Consider the following 17,810-nt stretch of genomic DNA (forward strand, 5'->3'; position numbering starts at 1 on the left):
CCTCAGTTCAATACAATATTCAGACCCTGAGACCCTGCCTGAGCAAAACAGAGGTCCAAGCAAACCACACCCATTGAAATTCCAAACCAGTGATGGGGTTTGGAGTCCCTGCCCAGGGCAGTCTGTGCTGGAGTGGGCTGATCTGTGTGGGCCTGGAATGAGGCCAGGGATTCTAGACTGAGCCTGTGGAAAGGACCTGGATCCCAGTTTGGGATGATTGGTAGACCCAAAGGAGGTCCAGATCTTTTTGCCAAAAGCTCAGGGTGGAGGTCCAGAACTGGGCAACAACTGTGTTCCTGATTAGATCAAGTACACAGTGAAGCAATAACTTACACCTAAGCATGAGGCTAGAATCTGAGCAGTTCCTGACATGATCAAGCTCAGAGTAAGGCCAAAAGCTTATACCCAAACCTGAGGCAAGTATTTAAGATATCAGCATCTTGGGAGTTAACTGAATCAGCAGTGAGAGGTAGCCCTCAGGCCATCATATGATTTTAGAAGAACTAAAACTGGCAGAAAACAAGAAAAAAAACTAAAGGTAGCATCAAGGAAGGACCAGAATTTAAGAGGGTACCTTAACCTCCCAGAAAACAGAGCTTACCTATAAAAAGGTAGGAAAAATGAGCAAACAACAAAAAAAGCACCTAACTCTAAAAAAATTTATGGAGACAAAGAACAAGGCACAGATACAGAAGGGGACATTGAAAGCAAAGGAAACACACACAAAGTCCAAAAGAAAAATATGGATTGGACACAGAGCTCAAAAAAGACTTTAACTAGAAACTAATAATTTCATGAGAAATCAAGAAACAATAAAACAAAATCAAAAGAAGAAAAAAAACAAAAGAAAATATTAAGTATCTTATTGGGAAAAAAATGACTTGGAAAATAGATCCAAGAGAGACAATTTGAGAATTATTGAACTACCTGAAAGCCATGATTTAAAAAAAAAAAAAAAGCTTGGAAATCATAACACAGGAAATTATCAAAGGATATCTTTGATATTCTCCAACAAGAAAGTAAAATTGAAATTGAAAGAATCCACAGATCACCTCCAGAAAGAACTTTTCCAAAGGCAACTTTCAAGAATATATAGTTAAATTCAAGAAATCCCCCTAAGCCAAGGAGAAAATACGGCAAGCAGGTAGAAGGAAACAATGAAAATAAAATCAAGATCACACAAGATCTAGCAACTTCTATAGTAAAGGTTTAGAAGGCATGGAATACAATATTCAGGAAGGCAAAAGACCTAGGTTTTCAAACCAGAGTCACCTATCCAGCAAAACAGTATATTCTTTCAGGGGGGGAAAATAGGCATTCAATAAGATAGAAGATTTCCAAGAATTCCTAAAAATATGCCAGATTTAAGCAAAAAAAAAAAAATTTGAAGTACAGACAAGAGACCCAAGAGAAGTCTAAAACAGTAAAGAAAAAAGAAAAAATTTTAGAGACTCATTAAGGTCAAAATGTTTGCTTTTCTACATGAAAGAGGATATCTGTAATTCTCAAAAATTACTCTTAGCAGTAGAGCAGATAGAAGGAATATATTTGGAAAGAGGGTGGGGGAAGATAGCTGATTATGATGATATGATATGTATGTAAATATGATGATATGTAATGATATGTATGTACACGATATATTAAAAAAACCAAGGGGTGGGTGAAAAACAGAATTGCACTGAAAGAAAAGGGAAGAAAGATAGGATGGTGTAAATTATATAACAAAGAGGCATGAAAAATCATTATAGGGAGGGGAGAAAAAGGGTAGTGACGGGCAAAGCTTAAACTTTATTCTTATTATAACTGGCTCAGAGAAGGAAAAAAACAAATATACTCATTGAGACATAGAATTCTATCTTAACCTACAGAGAAGTAGAAGGGGAATGAAACAAGGGAAGGGGGAAGTAACTGGAAGGAGGAGGAATCATAACTCTGAATGTGAATGGGATGGACTCATCCATAAAACAGAAGCAGATAACAGTAGATTAAAAACCAGAATCCTACTATTTGTTGTTTGTAAGAAACACTTCTGAGACAAGGTGATACACATAGATTAAAAGTAAAAGGCTAGAGCAAAATTTAATATCCATTATCTAAAGTAACAAAAAAAGTAGGACTAGCAATCATGATATCAGACAAAGCTAAAGTAAAAACCAATCTCATTAAAAGAGATAAGGAAGAAAATGACATCTTGCTAAAAGGTACTAAATACAACGAAGTAACAATACTAAATATTTATACACCAAATGGTATGGCATCTAGATTTCTAAAGGAGAAACTAAAGGAGCTTGAAGAGTAAATAGATAGTAAAACCATAGTACTGAAGGACCTCAACCTTCCCCTAACAGAACTACATAAATTGAACCCCCCCCCCAAAAAAAAGGGAAGTGAATGAAATGTTAGAAAAAATTAAGTTAATAGATATCTGGAGAAAGCTGAATAGGGATAAAAAGGAATATACCTTCTTTTCAGCAGTACATTGTACATATACAAAGATCAACCATGTACTAGGCCATAAAAACATTGCAAACAAATGCAGAAAAGCAGAATAAATGCAAAATTTTAGATCATGATGTGATAAAAATTATAATTAATAAAGGTTTATGGAATGGCAAATTTAAAATTATATTAGAAACTTCAAAATTGGTGGGTCAAAAAACAAATCATAGAAACAATTACTGATTTCATTGAAGAAAATGTCAATGAGACAACGTATCAAAATCTATGGGATACAGCCAAAATAATACTTGGGAAAATTTATATTCCTGAGTGCCTATAGCAACAAAATAGAGAGGGAGATCATCAATGAATTGGGCTTACATCTTAAAAAATTAGAAAAAGAAAAAATTAAAAATCCCCAGATAAAACTAAATTAGAAACCCATTAAATATTAAAGGAGAAATTAATCAAATTAAAAGTAAATTAACTATTGAACTAATAAATAAGACTAGGTGCTGGTACTCTGAAAAAACAAATAAAATAAAGTTCTTGTAAATGTAATTTTTAAAAAAGAGAGAGAATAAAATTAACAGTTATCAAAAATGAAAAGGGAACTCTCACCTCCAGTGAAGGGGAAATTAAGACAATTATCAAGAGCTACTTTGCCCAATTATATAGCAATAAATTTGGGAATGTAAGCAAAATAGGTGAATATTTACAAAAATATAAAATGCCTAGGTTAACAAGAAGAAATATAATATTTAAATAGCCCCATCACAGAAAAAAGAAATTGAACAAGCCATTAAGGAACTTCCTAAGAAAAAAATCCCAGGTTCAAATGGATTCACAAGTGAATTTTATGAAACATTTAAAGAACAATTAATCCCAATACAACACAAACGATTTGAAAAAATAAACAAAGAAGGAGTCCTACAAAATTCTTTTTATGACACAAATATGTTGCTGCTGGGGGCAACTGGGTGGATAAGTGGATTGAGAGCCAGGCCTAGAGACGGGAGGTCCTAGGTTCAAATCTGGCCTCAGACACTTCCCAGCTGTGTGACCCTGGGCAAGTCACTTGACCCCCATTGCCTAGCCCTTACCAATCTTCTACCTTGGAGCCAATACACAGTATTGATCCTAAGACTGAAGGTGAGGGTTTAAAAAAATAAAAATATGGTGCTGCTACCTAAGCCAGGAAGATCAAAAACAGAGAAAGAAAACTACAGATCAATCTCCTTAATGAACATAGATGCAAAAATCTTAAATAGAATACTAGCAAAGAGACTACTGCAATATATCACAAGGATCACTATGAAGTGGGATTTGTAGGATTTAAATTAATATCCAATACTCCATTAATTATATTTTATAAAGTTTATTAATAATCACTTGAAGTAGAAGGAATAAAAAGGAAATAGAAATTAAAAAAAAACCTAATTATCTAACAATATTAAAACAATATAAGCAAGTTTGCCTGTGTCTCGTCTCCTCTCACCTCCACAGCATGCTATCACACTATCACCAAAAGAGAGAGCAGAGATACATTGGCATGTAACGTGAAAAGGAACATAGGATGCTGGGAACTGGACTTCTAGGGTGCAGGAATTAATTACACAACCCCCCTCTGTGATTCCCATGAGAAATGAGCATGTAGAAATCTCCCAGACTTATATTCCTAGTTTCCCTACAGAATCAGTACACATAACTAACATAGCTCTAAAGATCTACAACTAGAGGTACATAAAATAAAGGGGAAATTATAATAATTTGGGAATAAGAGGGAAATAAAAGAGAAAACAGAACCAACAACTGCTAGGCACATTGACAAAAACCAATTAGGGGGCAATCCCCTTTGGCATAAGAGTGTATATTTAAAATAAATGTGTTCAACCCCCCACAGTTCAATTTCACTACATCCTAAAGGTCATTCTGGATCTTTCGGTGCAGTGTGAGGTTTCTGCAGGCATCTCCATGGTGCCTTCTTCAAACAGTTCATTTTCTGGATTCGGGGAGGTAACAAGTTTCTTATCCTAAAATTACTCTCAAACAAGAAAAATTTTCATAAAGCTAAAATTGTATCATAATTATACAACCCCCCTGAGACACATGGCTGAGTTATGAGGTATGTGAATCAATTTAAAAGGAAGTAAAAAACATTTAAAAATATAGAAAAGAAAAAAAAAAGAACCAAAATTAAACAGCATATAAAAATTCTGAGTAAGCAAGAATAATGCCATAACAGGTCCTAGAATTAGGGTCTAATAAAGTGATTTACATCCCACAAGCATGACAGGGAATTATTTATTCTCTTTTGTCTATGTTTAATCAATCTACTTAACCCACCCTTAACTCATACTTAAACCCTATTTAACACTTTGTTAGCCAATGCATAAATGGAGATTTGAGCCTTTGGACTTCACCCCCCAGAAGTCCCTTAGTATTTCCCAAAATTCCCCTTTCCCATATCCCTGAATTTTGCATGTATTTAAGTGGCTGTAACTCCTTCCTCATCTCTCTCTTGGACCTGTGGCCTGAGACCGGGCTGAAGTCAGGCAGTACTTTTGTTTTAGTTATTATTAATAAAACTTGATAAAATACAATATTTAGTTATTGATTATTAATTTTACACCATCAAGTAAGAGAATTCACAAGTCACTTGGAGAGCTCCACCCTTTTAACCCAATCAATTAGAAACTTGTGAATCCTTTGAAAGAGTCGACAGCTTTGAAGATGTGTGCCGAGGGGATCACCTCCCCCTCCTGAGTAGCCTGACCGGTCCGTGACAGTTGCATCAGGTTTTGCATCCATGAATGTCCTGAATGTGAATAAAAGAAAAGGGGCAAGGCTTTTCTGGGTCTTTTGATGAACTCAGGGAGACAGCAGGCAGGTAACAGGGAAGAGGAAGGGACTGGTAGGCTAGGAGACACATGGTCAGAGGACTTGGAGTAAGAAAGAGGATTTAAACTACGCTGATCTACCTTCTCTATTAATAAACTTTATAAAATTAATAACTGGGTAGATACATTAATTTTCACTTGTAATAGATGGGATTAACTCTTAAACACCTTCAGAGGGTGAAAAGTGGATCCCACAGATACTTCCCCCCACCCCGGGCAGTGCTAGGCAACTTGGAAGCTGTGATTCGTCCCTGTAAAGAGGGTATGGGACAAGAAGTGATTATAAAAAGCCTTGAACTTCTTTGGCTATAGTCCTTGTTGGCCTGAATTTGGGCTTGGAGGATTTTAGACTGGGACTGTTGCTTGGAGCTATGACATGAGACTTTGACCTGGAACTCTGGCTCCTGGACCGCTTCGGGTAAGACTGCTCCTAGATCTTCTCTTTCGGACTTCGTCTTGGGTGAGTGAGTAGCTGGCTGTCCCTTCCTACCTTGGCTTTGGAGAAGGCTGTGCTGGTGGAACTTTTAGCTGAAGAGACCACCAGATGTGGGGAAGCCCCTGTGGGGCTGAGCCTCACTTTACCAGAGAAGGGATAGTAGACTTGTTAATATCTGTCTCTTTAGCTACCCTTCCCAATTTTACTCTTTCTACCTCTTTGTAAATAAAGCTATGGAAAGTCATTTTTTGACTTGTTATAATATTTTTAAATTGGCCACCACAATATTTAGAATTCTCATATATTTAGTCAAAACCTTAATTTAATTCTTTACACAAGCCTGTAGGACCATTGCAGCAATATGCACTTACCCAATCAGCAGCCAGGACTACAGAAAATTGCCACACTTATGAAAGACAGAAAAGAGACTAGATTTTTGCAGAAAATGGAAAATATCATTCCCTGCTCTGATTTTACCTTCACTCTCAGGTGTAGGGAAGCCAGAATCATAGCTAAGTTGGGGTACTTTGTCTGAACCTACCATGGGGAAATATTGTGTTTGACGTTGTCAAACAACCACTTCCTCGAACCCCAAAACAAGTACTCTTTCTTGGTGCAGATTCTCATCAATTCCACTGGGTTTGGTTGATCTCCTTAATGTTGTGCTTCTTGGCACTGTATAACAATGGCTCTTTTGTGATCCCTTCTCCTAGAATCACACACAATCAATAATCAAAGACCCATATTAAAAAATCAATGGCAGGTTTCCATAGTCTAAAGCTTTTGGGTATGCATTAATATCAGGTCCAATGCATATTGTAAACTTGGTACAAAATCAAAAAATCATAAATACTAGTAACATGTGCTTCAAAAAATGAGAGAAAAAACCATCAAATACTCTATTGCACATACAAGGAAAAACAATAATAAAATTTTTAAAAATCAAAAATATATAGCTCACAATCAGAGACCTTATCTCCAGTCCAGGTATTGGACAGTAAAAATAAAGATAATAGTACTATCCAAATAAAAATACTGTAATAGACTATATAGCTAATAGCCAAAACACAATAACTTAAAGTGACATAGTATAAGAGAATGTATCAGATTAACTTTATAATTGAACTTAACAAGATTAAATCTTAAAACAAACAATCAGCAAATACAATAAGCATGACAGTCACTCAGTATTGGTAGAAGGTACTCTCTTTACATGAGAGCAATGAATCCAAGAATCTTTTTATACAATTTTGATAGCTGTTGGAGTGTATATGTGGGAGAGAAAGGCTTAGCCTGCATAGGGGGACGTCCAAAAAGCATCTCATATGTTGAGATGAGTATATCTCTGGGATTACTTCTAAGATAAAATAGGGCCAGAGGGTGAATTCCAGGCCATTTTAAATGAATCTCTGTGCACAATTTGCCAGTCATAGTTTTCAGATCTTATTCATTCTCTCAACTTGGCCTGATCTCTGGGGATGATAATGGTACATGGAATTTGGGAGTTATCCCCAAATAAGAATATACTGAGATAAAACTGAATCAGTGAGATGAGTTCCCCTGTCTGAATCAATACATGCAGGCAGGCCAAAGTAAAGAATAATTTCTTTTAAAGAGCACCTTGGCAACAAAAGCCGCTGTGACCCAGATGGTAAGAAATGCTTCTGGCCATCTGTTCAATTGATCCTCCATGACTAGACAAAATTTATACTGTCCAGCCTTTGGCATAGTGATAAAATCAATTTGCAGGTATTCAAAAGGTGTGTAAGCTAGAGGACACCCACCAAAAGCTTTGTCATGAAAGGAGTATTGATTGAATACTTAGCAAGAACGGCAGGCTATACATACTTTAGGGACTATGGTAGTTATGCCAAGGGCTATTCATACTCTCTTAACAGAGTCCGCAAGGCCCTGGGTACCAAAGTTACCATTTTTGTGAATAGATTGGCAAATTTAGTGATAAAAACTTGTAGGGAGCAGGGGTTTTCCTTCAGATGACACTGATAGTTCATTTGTCTGTTTAGCCTTAAATTTTTGCATCCGTTTTTCCACTTCCTTTTCATTATAAGAAAGGGATAAATTTAAGTCAACAATAGTTGTCAATATTAAAATTAACTCAGACACCTTCTAAACTTTGCAGTGGTATCAGCCTGGTCATTTCCCCTAAAGACAGGGTCAGTGCCATGGGCTTCAGGGAGCTAAAGAACATAAAGAACTTCATTAATAAATTTCTGCATTTGCTATATATTTTCCAGCTGATGTTAAAAATCCCCTTTGAAGCCAAAGCATACCCACTGCATGACATATTCCATAGGCATATCTAGAGTCTGTGTAAATTGTTGCCTTCTTACCTTTAGCAATTATACAGGCATGCTTCAGAGCTATCAGTTCTGCACCTTGAGGATTTATATTTGATGGCAGTGAAGCTGACCAGAGAGTGGCAAATTCTGTAACTACAGCAACTCCTGTGTAGTGTATGCCATTACTCATGAAAGAAGAACCATCAGTGAATAAGACTAAGTTTGGATTATCTAAAGGAGTGTCCAGGAGATTATCTCGAGGCTTTTCAGTCATGGACACTAAAGATTCACAACTGTGAAATGTTCTTCTGAGACTGGTAAATTAGGAAGCAAGGTTGTAAGATTTAGAACTGTACAGCATTTTAAGGTAATTGTCTCATTACTTAACAAAGTTACTTCATATCTAGCAAGTCTCTGATCAGAAAATGCCTGTGTTCTATGTCTTAGCAACAACAATGCTTCAACTTCATGTGGGCACATTATGGTTAATTTAGTCCAAAGACTACCAATAAAGCTGTATCAGCTACACTTATAAGACATGGTGGTGCTCCAGAAGCTATTGGGTCCAGCTGGGCCAAATCATAAGCAACTGGACATTGAATAGGTCCCAAAGATTGAGTTAAAACACCCGACGATACACCTTTCTATTTATGTACATACAAAGTAAATGGCTTGTGGTAATCTGGGATGCCTAGAGTGGGGCAGATAGGATAGCTTGTTTTAATTTTGAAAGAGCTGACAGGTGTTCTGCCTCTAATTTAAGTAGTTTAGGGATTGAAGAGCAATAAGGGGCTTGGTGATTTCCCCATAGCAAGGGATCCACTGCCTACAAAACCCTGTTGCTCCAAGAATTGCCCTCAACTTAGTGGAGGGTACACCCAATTTTTGAATATCTTCAATGCACTTGGGGGAAATAGAGTGGGCACCAGCAGTTAATATGAACCCTAAATATTCCACTTGAGGGAGACACCACTGAACATTTTCCTTAGAGATCTTGTGGCCTCTTTTATGTAGCACTAGAAGTATATGTCTGCTATCTTCTTGGCAAGCTATGGCATTTGGTGAGGCCAAGAGCAAATCAACCATAAACTGTATCAAACAGCTCTCCTTATAATTAATACTTTTCAAATCTTGGCTTAAAATCTGTGAAAACAAGGTGGAATTTTCTGTGAATCCCTGTGGTAACCAGAACCATGTCCATTGGGCACCTTTTGAAGTGAAGGCAAACATATGCCTTGAATTCTCACGGACAGAGATTGAGAATAACTGAAGAGAAGTCTACCACAGCAAAATATTTTGCTGTGATAGGAATAAAGGAGATAATTGTGGCTGGGCTGGGAACCACAGGATGTCTCTTAATAACATGATTATTGACATCCCTTAAATCTTAGACAACTTGATAGGTGATTTTCCCATTGGGGCCTACTTTTGACTTTTTTACAGCTATCTGTATCTATGGCTGTATTCTTTTCAGATTTGCATGGGAATGATTATTCCTTGCTCAATTACTGAATCTATCACTGGGTAATGCCCTCAATTGCCTCTTTTGATAGAGGATACTGAGAAATGGAAGGAGGTGGACCACCTTTTGTCCTAATTTGAATAGTAACAGCTGAATTAAGTAGGCTGACATTGGAAGATAATGTGGCCCAAAGAGATTCAGGTATATCAGATGGGATTTCAAAGGTGGTATGCTCCTTTAACTCCTGATGGTCTGAAAGAAGTACAGGGAGTAAAGTTAAGGATTCCTCAGCCATCTGGAGAGTAAGTTATTGTGGCTCTAAGCTTGCATAAAAGATCTCTTCCCAGTAAATTTATAGGTGAGTTAGGCATTAGGAGGAAAGAAATCTACTAATAGGGGTCCAACAGACGCCATTAAAGGGGAAAGTTTTGGTACCTTTAGGGGTGACCCTGATACTCCCACTACATTTAAAGAGCCAACAAAAGATCAAGAATATCAAGGGAAATAATGAAAAAAAAAGTGACAGATGGTAGCCTAGCAGGATCAGATCTTAAACTTTAGTATAAAGTAGTGGTCATCAAAATAATATAGTACTGACTAAGATATAGAAGGGTAGATCAATGGAATAGAATAGGGGTAAATGACCTGAGTAAGCTACAATAAACCCAAAGATACCAGTTTTTGGAATAAGAACTCACTATTTGATAAAAACTGCTGGAAAATTGGAAAACATTATGGGAAAAACTTGGTTTAGATCAATATCTTACACTCTATACCAAGATAAGTTCAAAATGGGTAAATGACTTAAATATAAAGAGTGAAATCATAAATAAATTAGGTGAACATAGAATAGCATACCTGTCAGATCTATGGGAAAGGAATTTAAGACTGAGTAGGAGATAGAGAACATTACAAAATATAAAATGAATAATTTTGATTATATGAAATTAAAAAATTTTGTGCAAACAAAACCAATGCAATCAAAATTAGAAGGGAAGCAACAAACTGGGAAAAATATTTTATAACAAAATTCTCAAAGTTCTAAAATCCATAAATATATAAGGAATTAAGTCAAATGTACAAGAAATCAAGCTATTCCCCAAATGACAAATGGTCAAAGGATATGAATAGGCAGTTTTGAGATAAAGAAATCAAAACTATCAATAAGCACATGAAAAAGTATTCTAAATCTCTTATAGAGAAATGAAAATTAAAAAAAAAAGACGCTGAGGTACCACCTCACACCTAGCAGACTAGCCAATATAACAATAAAGGAAAATAATAAATATTGGAGGGGATGTGGCAAAATTGGGACACTAATGCATTGCAAGTGGAATCATGAATTGATCCAACCATTCTGGAAGGCAATTTGGAATTATGCCCAAAGAACTTTAAAAGAATTCATGCCCTTTGATCCAGCCATACCAGTATTAGGTTTATACTCCAAAGAGATAATAAAAAAGTGTGGTACAAAAATATTCATAGTTGCACTATCTGTGGTGGCAAAAAATTGGAAAATGAAGGAGTGTCCCTCGATTAGGGAATGCATGAACAAACTGTGGTATGTGATGATGATGGAATACTACTGTACAATAAGAAACGATAGACTGCTTGATTTCGACATGAGCTGGAAAGACCTCCACAAACTGATGAGGAGTGAAAAGAGCAGAACCAGGAGAATACTATATACAGAAAATGAAACATTATGGGACAGTCATATATAATCAATTTTGGCACTGATAGTAGTGCATTGATCCAAGATAGTTCTGAGGGACTAATGAGAAAGAATGCTATCCACATTGAGAGAAAGAACTGTGGGAATAGAAAAGTGTACAAAAGGGGATCTAATTTCACACTAGTCAAAGGGAGTTAAACACCTTAAAAGATGGTATAGATGGTTGACTAGGGTCCTACTCAAAGGCAAACTGATAGCTAGATAAAGAGAATAAATGGCGGCTGAGGTTGATTGAGACTTGGCTCAACCCAATCAAAGTAAACCCCTTCTCTCCAGATAAACCTAAAGACTATTTTCCCCTTTATGAATCTGTTTGATGAATTGGACTGCTTCTGAGGTGTTAAATGTATTTGTATGCAGTGAACAAGGATATGGTCAGGAAAGAAGTTGTTTGTTTCTCTGAAGCAAAGTATTGATGTCCAGTCTTGTCAGCCCTTGGCTAAAGATGAGGCCAATTTGAATTCTCCTATCTATTAGAGGCTTTCTATGCTGTCTTCACTAGGCTAATTCACAAAAGGAATAAATCTATAGATATCACGTGAAGCTGATAAGAAATCAGGAACTAGGAGCGATTCCATCTACCTCAGGGAAATAACCCCAGAGGGTAAACTCAGCAGTTCAAATCTGCCCCCTTGTTGGTCTTGTTGTTCTTCTAGTGACAGGAAAGATTTCTGGACTCCATAGATCTCAGGTTCGATAGGGAAATCCTTGGCACTTCCAAAGGGCTGGAGTAAGGTCTCAGAGTTGCCTCTCCTCAGAGTTCACTAGCAACTCCCCCTGAGCTGGCAGTTGAATTTTGCCAGCTCCACCCCTCCAAGATTCTAAGAATCTAAGCAAGTTCTCTCCTGTCAATCACTGCTCCACCACATTCCATGGTTCTTCCTTGCAAACACATTTTTTCTGCCAAAATATCCTCTCTCTCAAAAGCAGAAGGAAAACATTTGATTTATCCCTTGTTTATATCGGTATAGGATATGGGGTTTTAGTTTTTAAAAGATTACTGCTTGTCAGCACTGGAAGGGAGCAGGGAAAAGGGGAGGGAAAGAACAGGAATTGTGGAACCATGAAAAAATACTTAAATAAATACATAAACAGATGTGAATTGGAGGAAAGTACAGATAAAGGAATACCCAGCTCTCAAGAGCATGTTATGAAAGCTGCTGATAAAGCACAGTTCATATTCACCAAATCATGCTTTCCCACTAATTCAAAGTCATATTGCCTTTTGAAAAGTTAAATTCTAAAAGTGGTTTCAAGCAAATTTAATACTTTAAAATATTTCTAATGAAAAATGCTAATTTTCTATGAATTGACAATTCTCAAAAAGTTTTCAAATGTAAATGCTAAGATTTTTTTTTAATGGGCACAGCTGCTTTTTGTTCTTCAGTTGTTTCAGTTATACTTGACTTTGTGACCTATTTGGGATTTTCTTGGCAAAGATTGTGGAGTGGTTTGCTACTTCCTTCTCCAGCTCCTTTTACAAATGGGGAAATGGAGGCCAACAGCCTGAAGTGGCTTGCCCAGTGTCACATAGCTACTAGGGGTCTGAGGCTAGATTAAACTCAGGTCTTTTTGGCTCCAGGGCTGGCATATATCTACTGCACCACCTAGATTCCCAATGACCTATTAAGTTGCTTAGGCTTAAGTAATCAGACTATATTTTTAAAAATTACCTATTTTCTAGCAAGCTCCTTCCAATATTTTATTCATTCATTCATTCATTCATTCATTCATTCATTCACTCATTCGTTTGTTTATTTATTTGAGCCCTTACCAATACTGTGTATTGGATTGGTTCCAATATAAAAGAGTGATAAGCATTAAGCAATGGAGGTTTAGTGAAATTGCCCAGAGTCACATGGATAGGAAGTGTCTGAAACCAAATTTGAACCCAAGACCTCCCACCTTTGGGCCTAGCTCTCAATCCACTGAGCCACCTAGTTAGTTGCCCCACTTCCAACATTTTACGGCAAGATAGTTCTGACTGATGGAACAATACACTCTAACATTTTATGGAAACATTGGCTTTTAGAAATGGAACTCAAAAGATAAAAACCTAAAAGAGGTAGATGCAAAACATTACAGTAAATTAATATACAAAGAAGCATATTTCCTAAAAATCAAAGTCCAGTGGATCTAAAAATTCTGTAATACACATCTTATTTAAAAATATTTTTAAAACCTTTACCTTCCATCTTAGAAATGTGTAATATATATCTTATTTATTTTCATTGATTTCCTCATTTATAAATTCTGAAATGGCAGGCTTTTATAAAATATATATTTTACCAATACACACAAAAATATTTAGACCACTAAATTTAAGGTGTCATTTAAGAACACAGTTATTGGTATATATTCTCGAAAATGGAACAACAAAAACTGGAAGCTAAACTGCAGGAAAATTTAAGAACACACCCATCAGATGAAATCCATGTCTATGTTCTCAGTGGCTCCTGCTTCCTATGTAAACATATGGGTGGCCTTTATTTAAATTGTACCTAATTTGCCTTTGTAATAAATAAAAATCTGTTTAATGTTAGCATTCTATAGAACAAAATAAATGTTTATACCTAAGGAAATTATTGCAACATGAATATCAAGAAAATAATTAGTAAGGCTTATATTTAAAAGAAGGAAGGAGGTCACAGGCAAGGGTCATGTAGGTTGTGCTTGGCACAGTCGAGCTGTAATCCATTTCAGTATGACTAGATTTAAAATGTGTTCCATAATAGTCAACAGGAAGAGGCTTCACAGGGAGACCACTCTTCATGACAAAAATTTGGAGAAGAACTACTGCTCTTCCTTGGTAGAGAAATTCTCTCCCCCAACAAATCTGAACTCGCTTCATCTCAAACCCTTAAGTCAGGCCAATGAAATAGGCGAGACTCTTACTCTTTAGTAATTCAAGTATTTAAAAGTTTTATATAATGTAGTATAATACTAAATCAGGACAAGCAAAATACCTTTTCTTCCAGAAATCTTATTCTTTTCTTTAGGAGGGAATTTTCTTTCTCTGAATCCTTAAGTCTTTTTTTGATGTCCTCATATGCAGTGACAAGGGCAAAATGTGAAGCCATAGATTCATCTCCTGTATAGATTGACATAGGAGTCACAGCATCTCTTCTCTGAGTCTTTTCATGGTTCAGAATACAGATGTCATCTTCAATTAGTGCTTCCATGATAGCTGTGTAAAAGAAAAACCAGAAATTCTTTTAAAAACAAAAGCTTCACCATGTCTAACACAACCTTGCCTCAGGTAAATATCTGCAACACTGTTTTAGTCACCAATTCTTATTCTGAAAACAAAATGTTACCAACTCAGTGAAATTCAATTTTCTCTTCTCTGCTAAACCCAAGAGAAAATGAATCCATATTTTAACCTTTATAACATCATTAACATTGGGGATCAGGTAGCAAAAAAACTGAATTTATAAATCTGAAGACCTGTCTTTAATTTACCTTAAGTTACCAGGATGGAGGTTTTTCAATGACTCCATATCACATCTATGGGATTAAGACATGAGGCAATACAGCATAGAAAATGGCCTTCAAGTAATTATAAACCTACTCTACCAATACTACTGCTGGTAATATTGCCTTTTCGTCATTTGCCAGATCCACAGGAGTGAGGTACTCTTAAACCCAGGGTTCTGTCACAAGTTAGCTATTTCACCTTTGGGGTCCTCAGTTTCCTTATCTGTAAAATGAGAGAGCTGAATTTGAGGACCTCCAAGATCACTTCTGGTACAAATCAACCAGACTGGCTGGCAGATGATCATAAATAAAGTTTGGCCAAGGGGACAATGAAATGGTGTGTTTGTATTAGCCAGGAGTCTAGATTTGGTCAGAAATCTTTCAAACTAGATTGTAACACTGAACATTTTTGTGGAACAAATAACTTTACAAAACTATGTGGGAAGCACTTACATATATAATCATGCACTACATGCATAAGCATGATTAACGAGCCCACAAAAATGTTTCCCCTTCTTGTTCTTCCTAATACATAGGACCAAATCCCATTAAGGTCCTTCTGCTATATGCCTGGACTCTGCATTTAAAATAAACTTTACCGGGGGACTACATCCCCCAGCATTCTCTACTCTTCCCAGGGTTCCCTTTTCTTACATCCTGGTGTGGGTTGGGATATAAATGGGCTGATCCCATGCCAGGAGGGGTCTTTGCTGGGGTTCAAGTAGGCAGGCTTCTAGGGCTCTGGCTCTTGTCTCAGCCCCTTTCTCTTTTATCTCTTATTTTTACCCTTACATTATTTGGCAACCACCAGAAGGGATTTTAGGATCTTTTAGGTGAGTAGAGAAACTGTCTCGCCCACCCCCCAACTCTCTTTGGAGTCTCCCAGGCTCACTGCCTATCCCCCCCCACCCCCCACAAGAAGTCAGAAGCCTTGTATCTAACAGCTCCTTTCCTGATCCTGCCATGTGCCCTGTGCTTTTGATCCCACTCCATATCCTCCTCTTCATCCGTCCCTCATCCTCCTCTTTCCTCCTTCCCTCTCCTCTTTTTTCTCTCTTCTCCTCCCCCTCTTCCTCCATCTCCTTCTACGCAAAGCTCTTCTCCTGCCATCTTCCTCCTCTTTCCACCCCAATTTCCCTTTTCCATCTTGGTTCCTCCGGCTGCTCTCCTCCAACCCCCTTTCCCTCCTCCAGCCCAGCTCCAGGAGCTCAGACTTCACCTGTGCAGTGCCAAGGAATCACAGAATTAACCTGCATAGTGCCAAATGAGCACAAAGGTCAAAGAGACAAACCAATCCTGGTAGGATTGATGAGATTCTGCGCCAGTACAAGAGTACTTGAACCTTGTGTGATGAGACTTGAGGTTGCAACTGTTGACATATGTTAGATGCAGGACTCCTAGTACCACACTTTCTATTAAGCATATAACATTGGCTGTTCTGGGTCTGCTATCCCCGAGAGACAAGGAAAGATATTTCCCATTTGCTTCAAAAATCTAGTCCCTTTTCTGTCTTTCATATTGTGGCAATTTACTCTAGTCCTGGCTGCTGAGTGGGTAAGTACATGATTGCTACTGCAAGCTTATTGGACATAAATCACTTTAATCAGACCCTGATTCAAAGACCTGTTATAATTTCATTTATTCATACTTATATATTTTATCCAGTAGTTACTTTTTTCTCTTTTATTTGGATTTTTGTGATGTTCTTGATTTTTTTTCTTTGGCAATGATTCATATACCTCATACCTCAGTTATGTATCTCTGTGTGATCTCTGTGTTTATCAATATCCTCCTTGGGGGAAATGTGTTATTATTCTATTTTGCAAACTTTAATTTCTTTTAAGGGCAATTTTAGAATAATAGACTTTTTAGTCTCTTTCTAGACTTTCCCAGAATCCAGAAAAGTGAATTGCTTACAGAGGGTGCCATGAAAATGCCTACAGAGACCACACACTGCTCCAAAATATCCTGAGTGAACTTTTGGCTGTGCTGAATTGAACTTTGGGGTGTTGAATGCATTTGTTTTGAATGTACATTTTTATGCCAAAGGGGATTGCCCCCTAATTGGTTTTGTTCTTTTTCTCTTTCTTTCCCTCTTATCCCCAAATTACTGTAATTTCCCCTTGGAAACTGCAATGCTGTATGTACTTTAGTTGGAAATCTTTAGTTATAAGTTGGCTATATTTTAAATGATCCATTGGAGAGACTGGTCTCCAACAGATCCTAGGGGTGAATGTTTGTTTAAAACAAACTGTACCTCGGGAACTACATCCCCCAGCATTTTCTACTCTTCCCAGGGTTTCCTTTTCTTATGTCCTAGCTGGGGCTCAGGTAGGTAGGCTTTTGGCGCTCTGGCTCTTGGCTCTTGTCTTGGCTCGCACCCCTTTCTCTCTCTTACCCCTTATTTTTACCCTTACAGGACTTACAGGTATGAGTCAAGGAATAATAGTAATAGTTGACTAAGAGTTTAAAGATTTGTAAAGCCCTTTATATTGTATATTGCAAAGCACTTTATGTCATATATAAGCATATATTATATAGTGGTACTCTGATATACTAGCACCTTAAGGCATGAGCAATTTGAGATATGAGCAGTCCTAATTGATATTTTTTGCTTTAAGTCACAAGTGGATATTTGAATCACGAGCCTCCACTCATGGGAGGAGTTTGAGGTGGATGAAGTAATCAGTACAAGTGAGATTAAGGAAATGTTGAGGATATGGGAAAAAATTAAAGTTAACTGAAAAGACACATGCAGAAAAAGTTGCAATAGGCCATGCATTGGAGCTGTGTGATGACACTTGTTTCACACATTATTGAAACTTTCTGAAACAAACTTCCATGGAAAGGTTTTTGTTGAAATGGCTTCTAAGTGAAATTGGGGAGTGTGTGACAAAACAGCCAAAATTCAATGAAGAAAATGATGATAATTAAGTAAAGTAAAAAAAATAGCTTAATTGTTCAGGAATAAAGTTACAGATCATAAGTAATGTGTAAGGTCAATTTTGTACTTAAATGTGGCATTATGTGTATACAGAGTAAGTTATATTAAGTGATAGTG

General features: G+C 37.0%; 1 protein-coding gene across 1 annotated transcript in view; it reads right to left on the reverse strand.

The window, feature by feature from the left end:
* Window positions 1-17,810, reverse strand: part of AZI2 (5-azacytidine induced 2) — a 53,450-nt gene that overhangs the window by 24,517 nt on the left and 11,123 nt on the right. The window contains exon 2 of the mRNA XM_001369908.4: window positions 14,239-14,459. Coding sequence (XP_001369945.1) covers window positions 14,239-14,454 — 216 coding nt within the window. The 5' untranslated portion in view covers window positions 14,455-14,459. The remainder of the gene's footprint in view (window positions 1-14,238; window positions 14,460-17,810) is intronic.

This window comes from Monodelphis domestica, chromosome 5 (genome assembly GCF_027887165.1).
Source record: "Monodelphis domestica isolate mMonDom1 chromosome 5, mMonDom1.pri, whole genome shotgun sequence".
NCBI lineage: Eukaryota > Metazoa > Chordata > Mammalia > Didelphimorphia > Didelphidae > Monodelphis > Monodelphis domestica.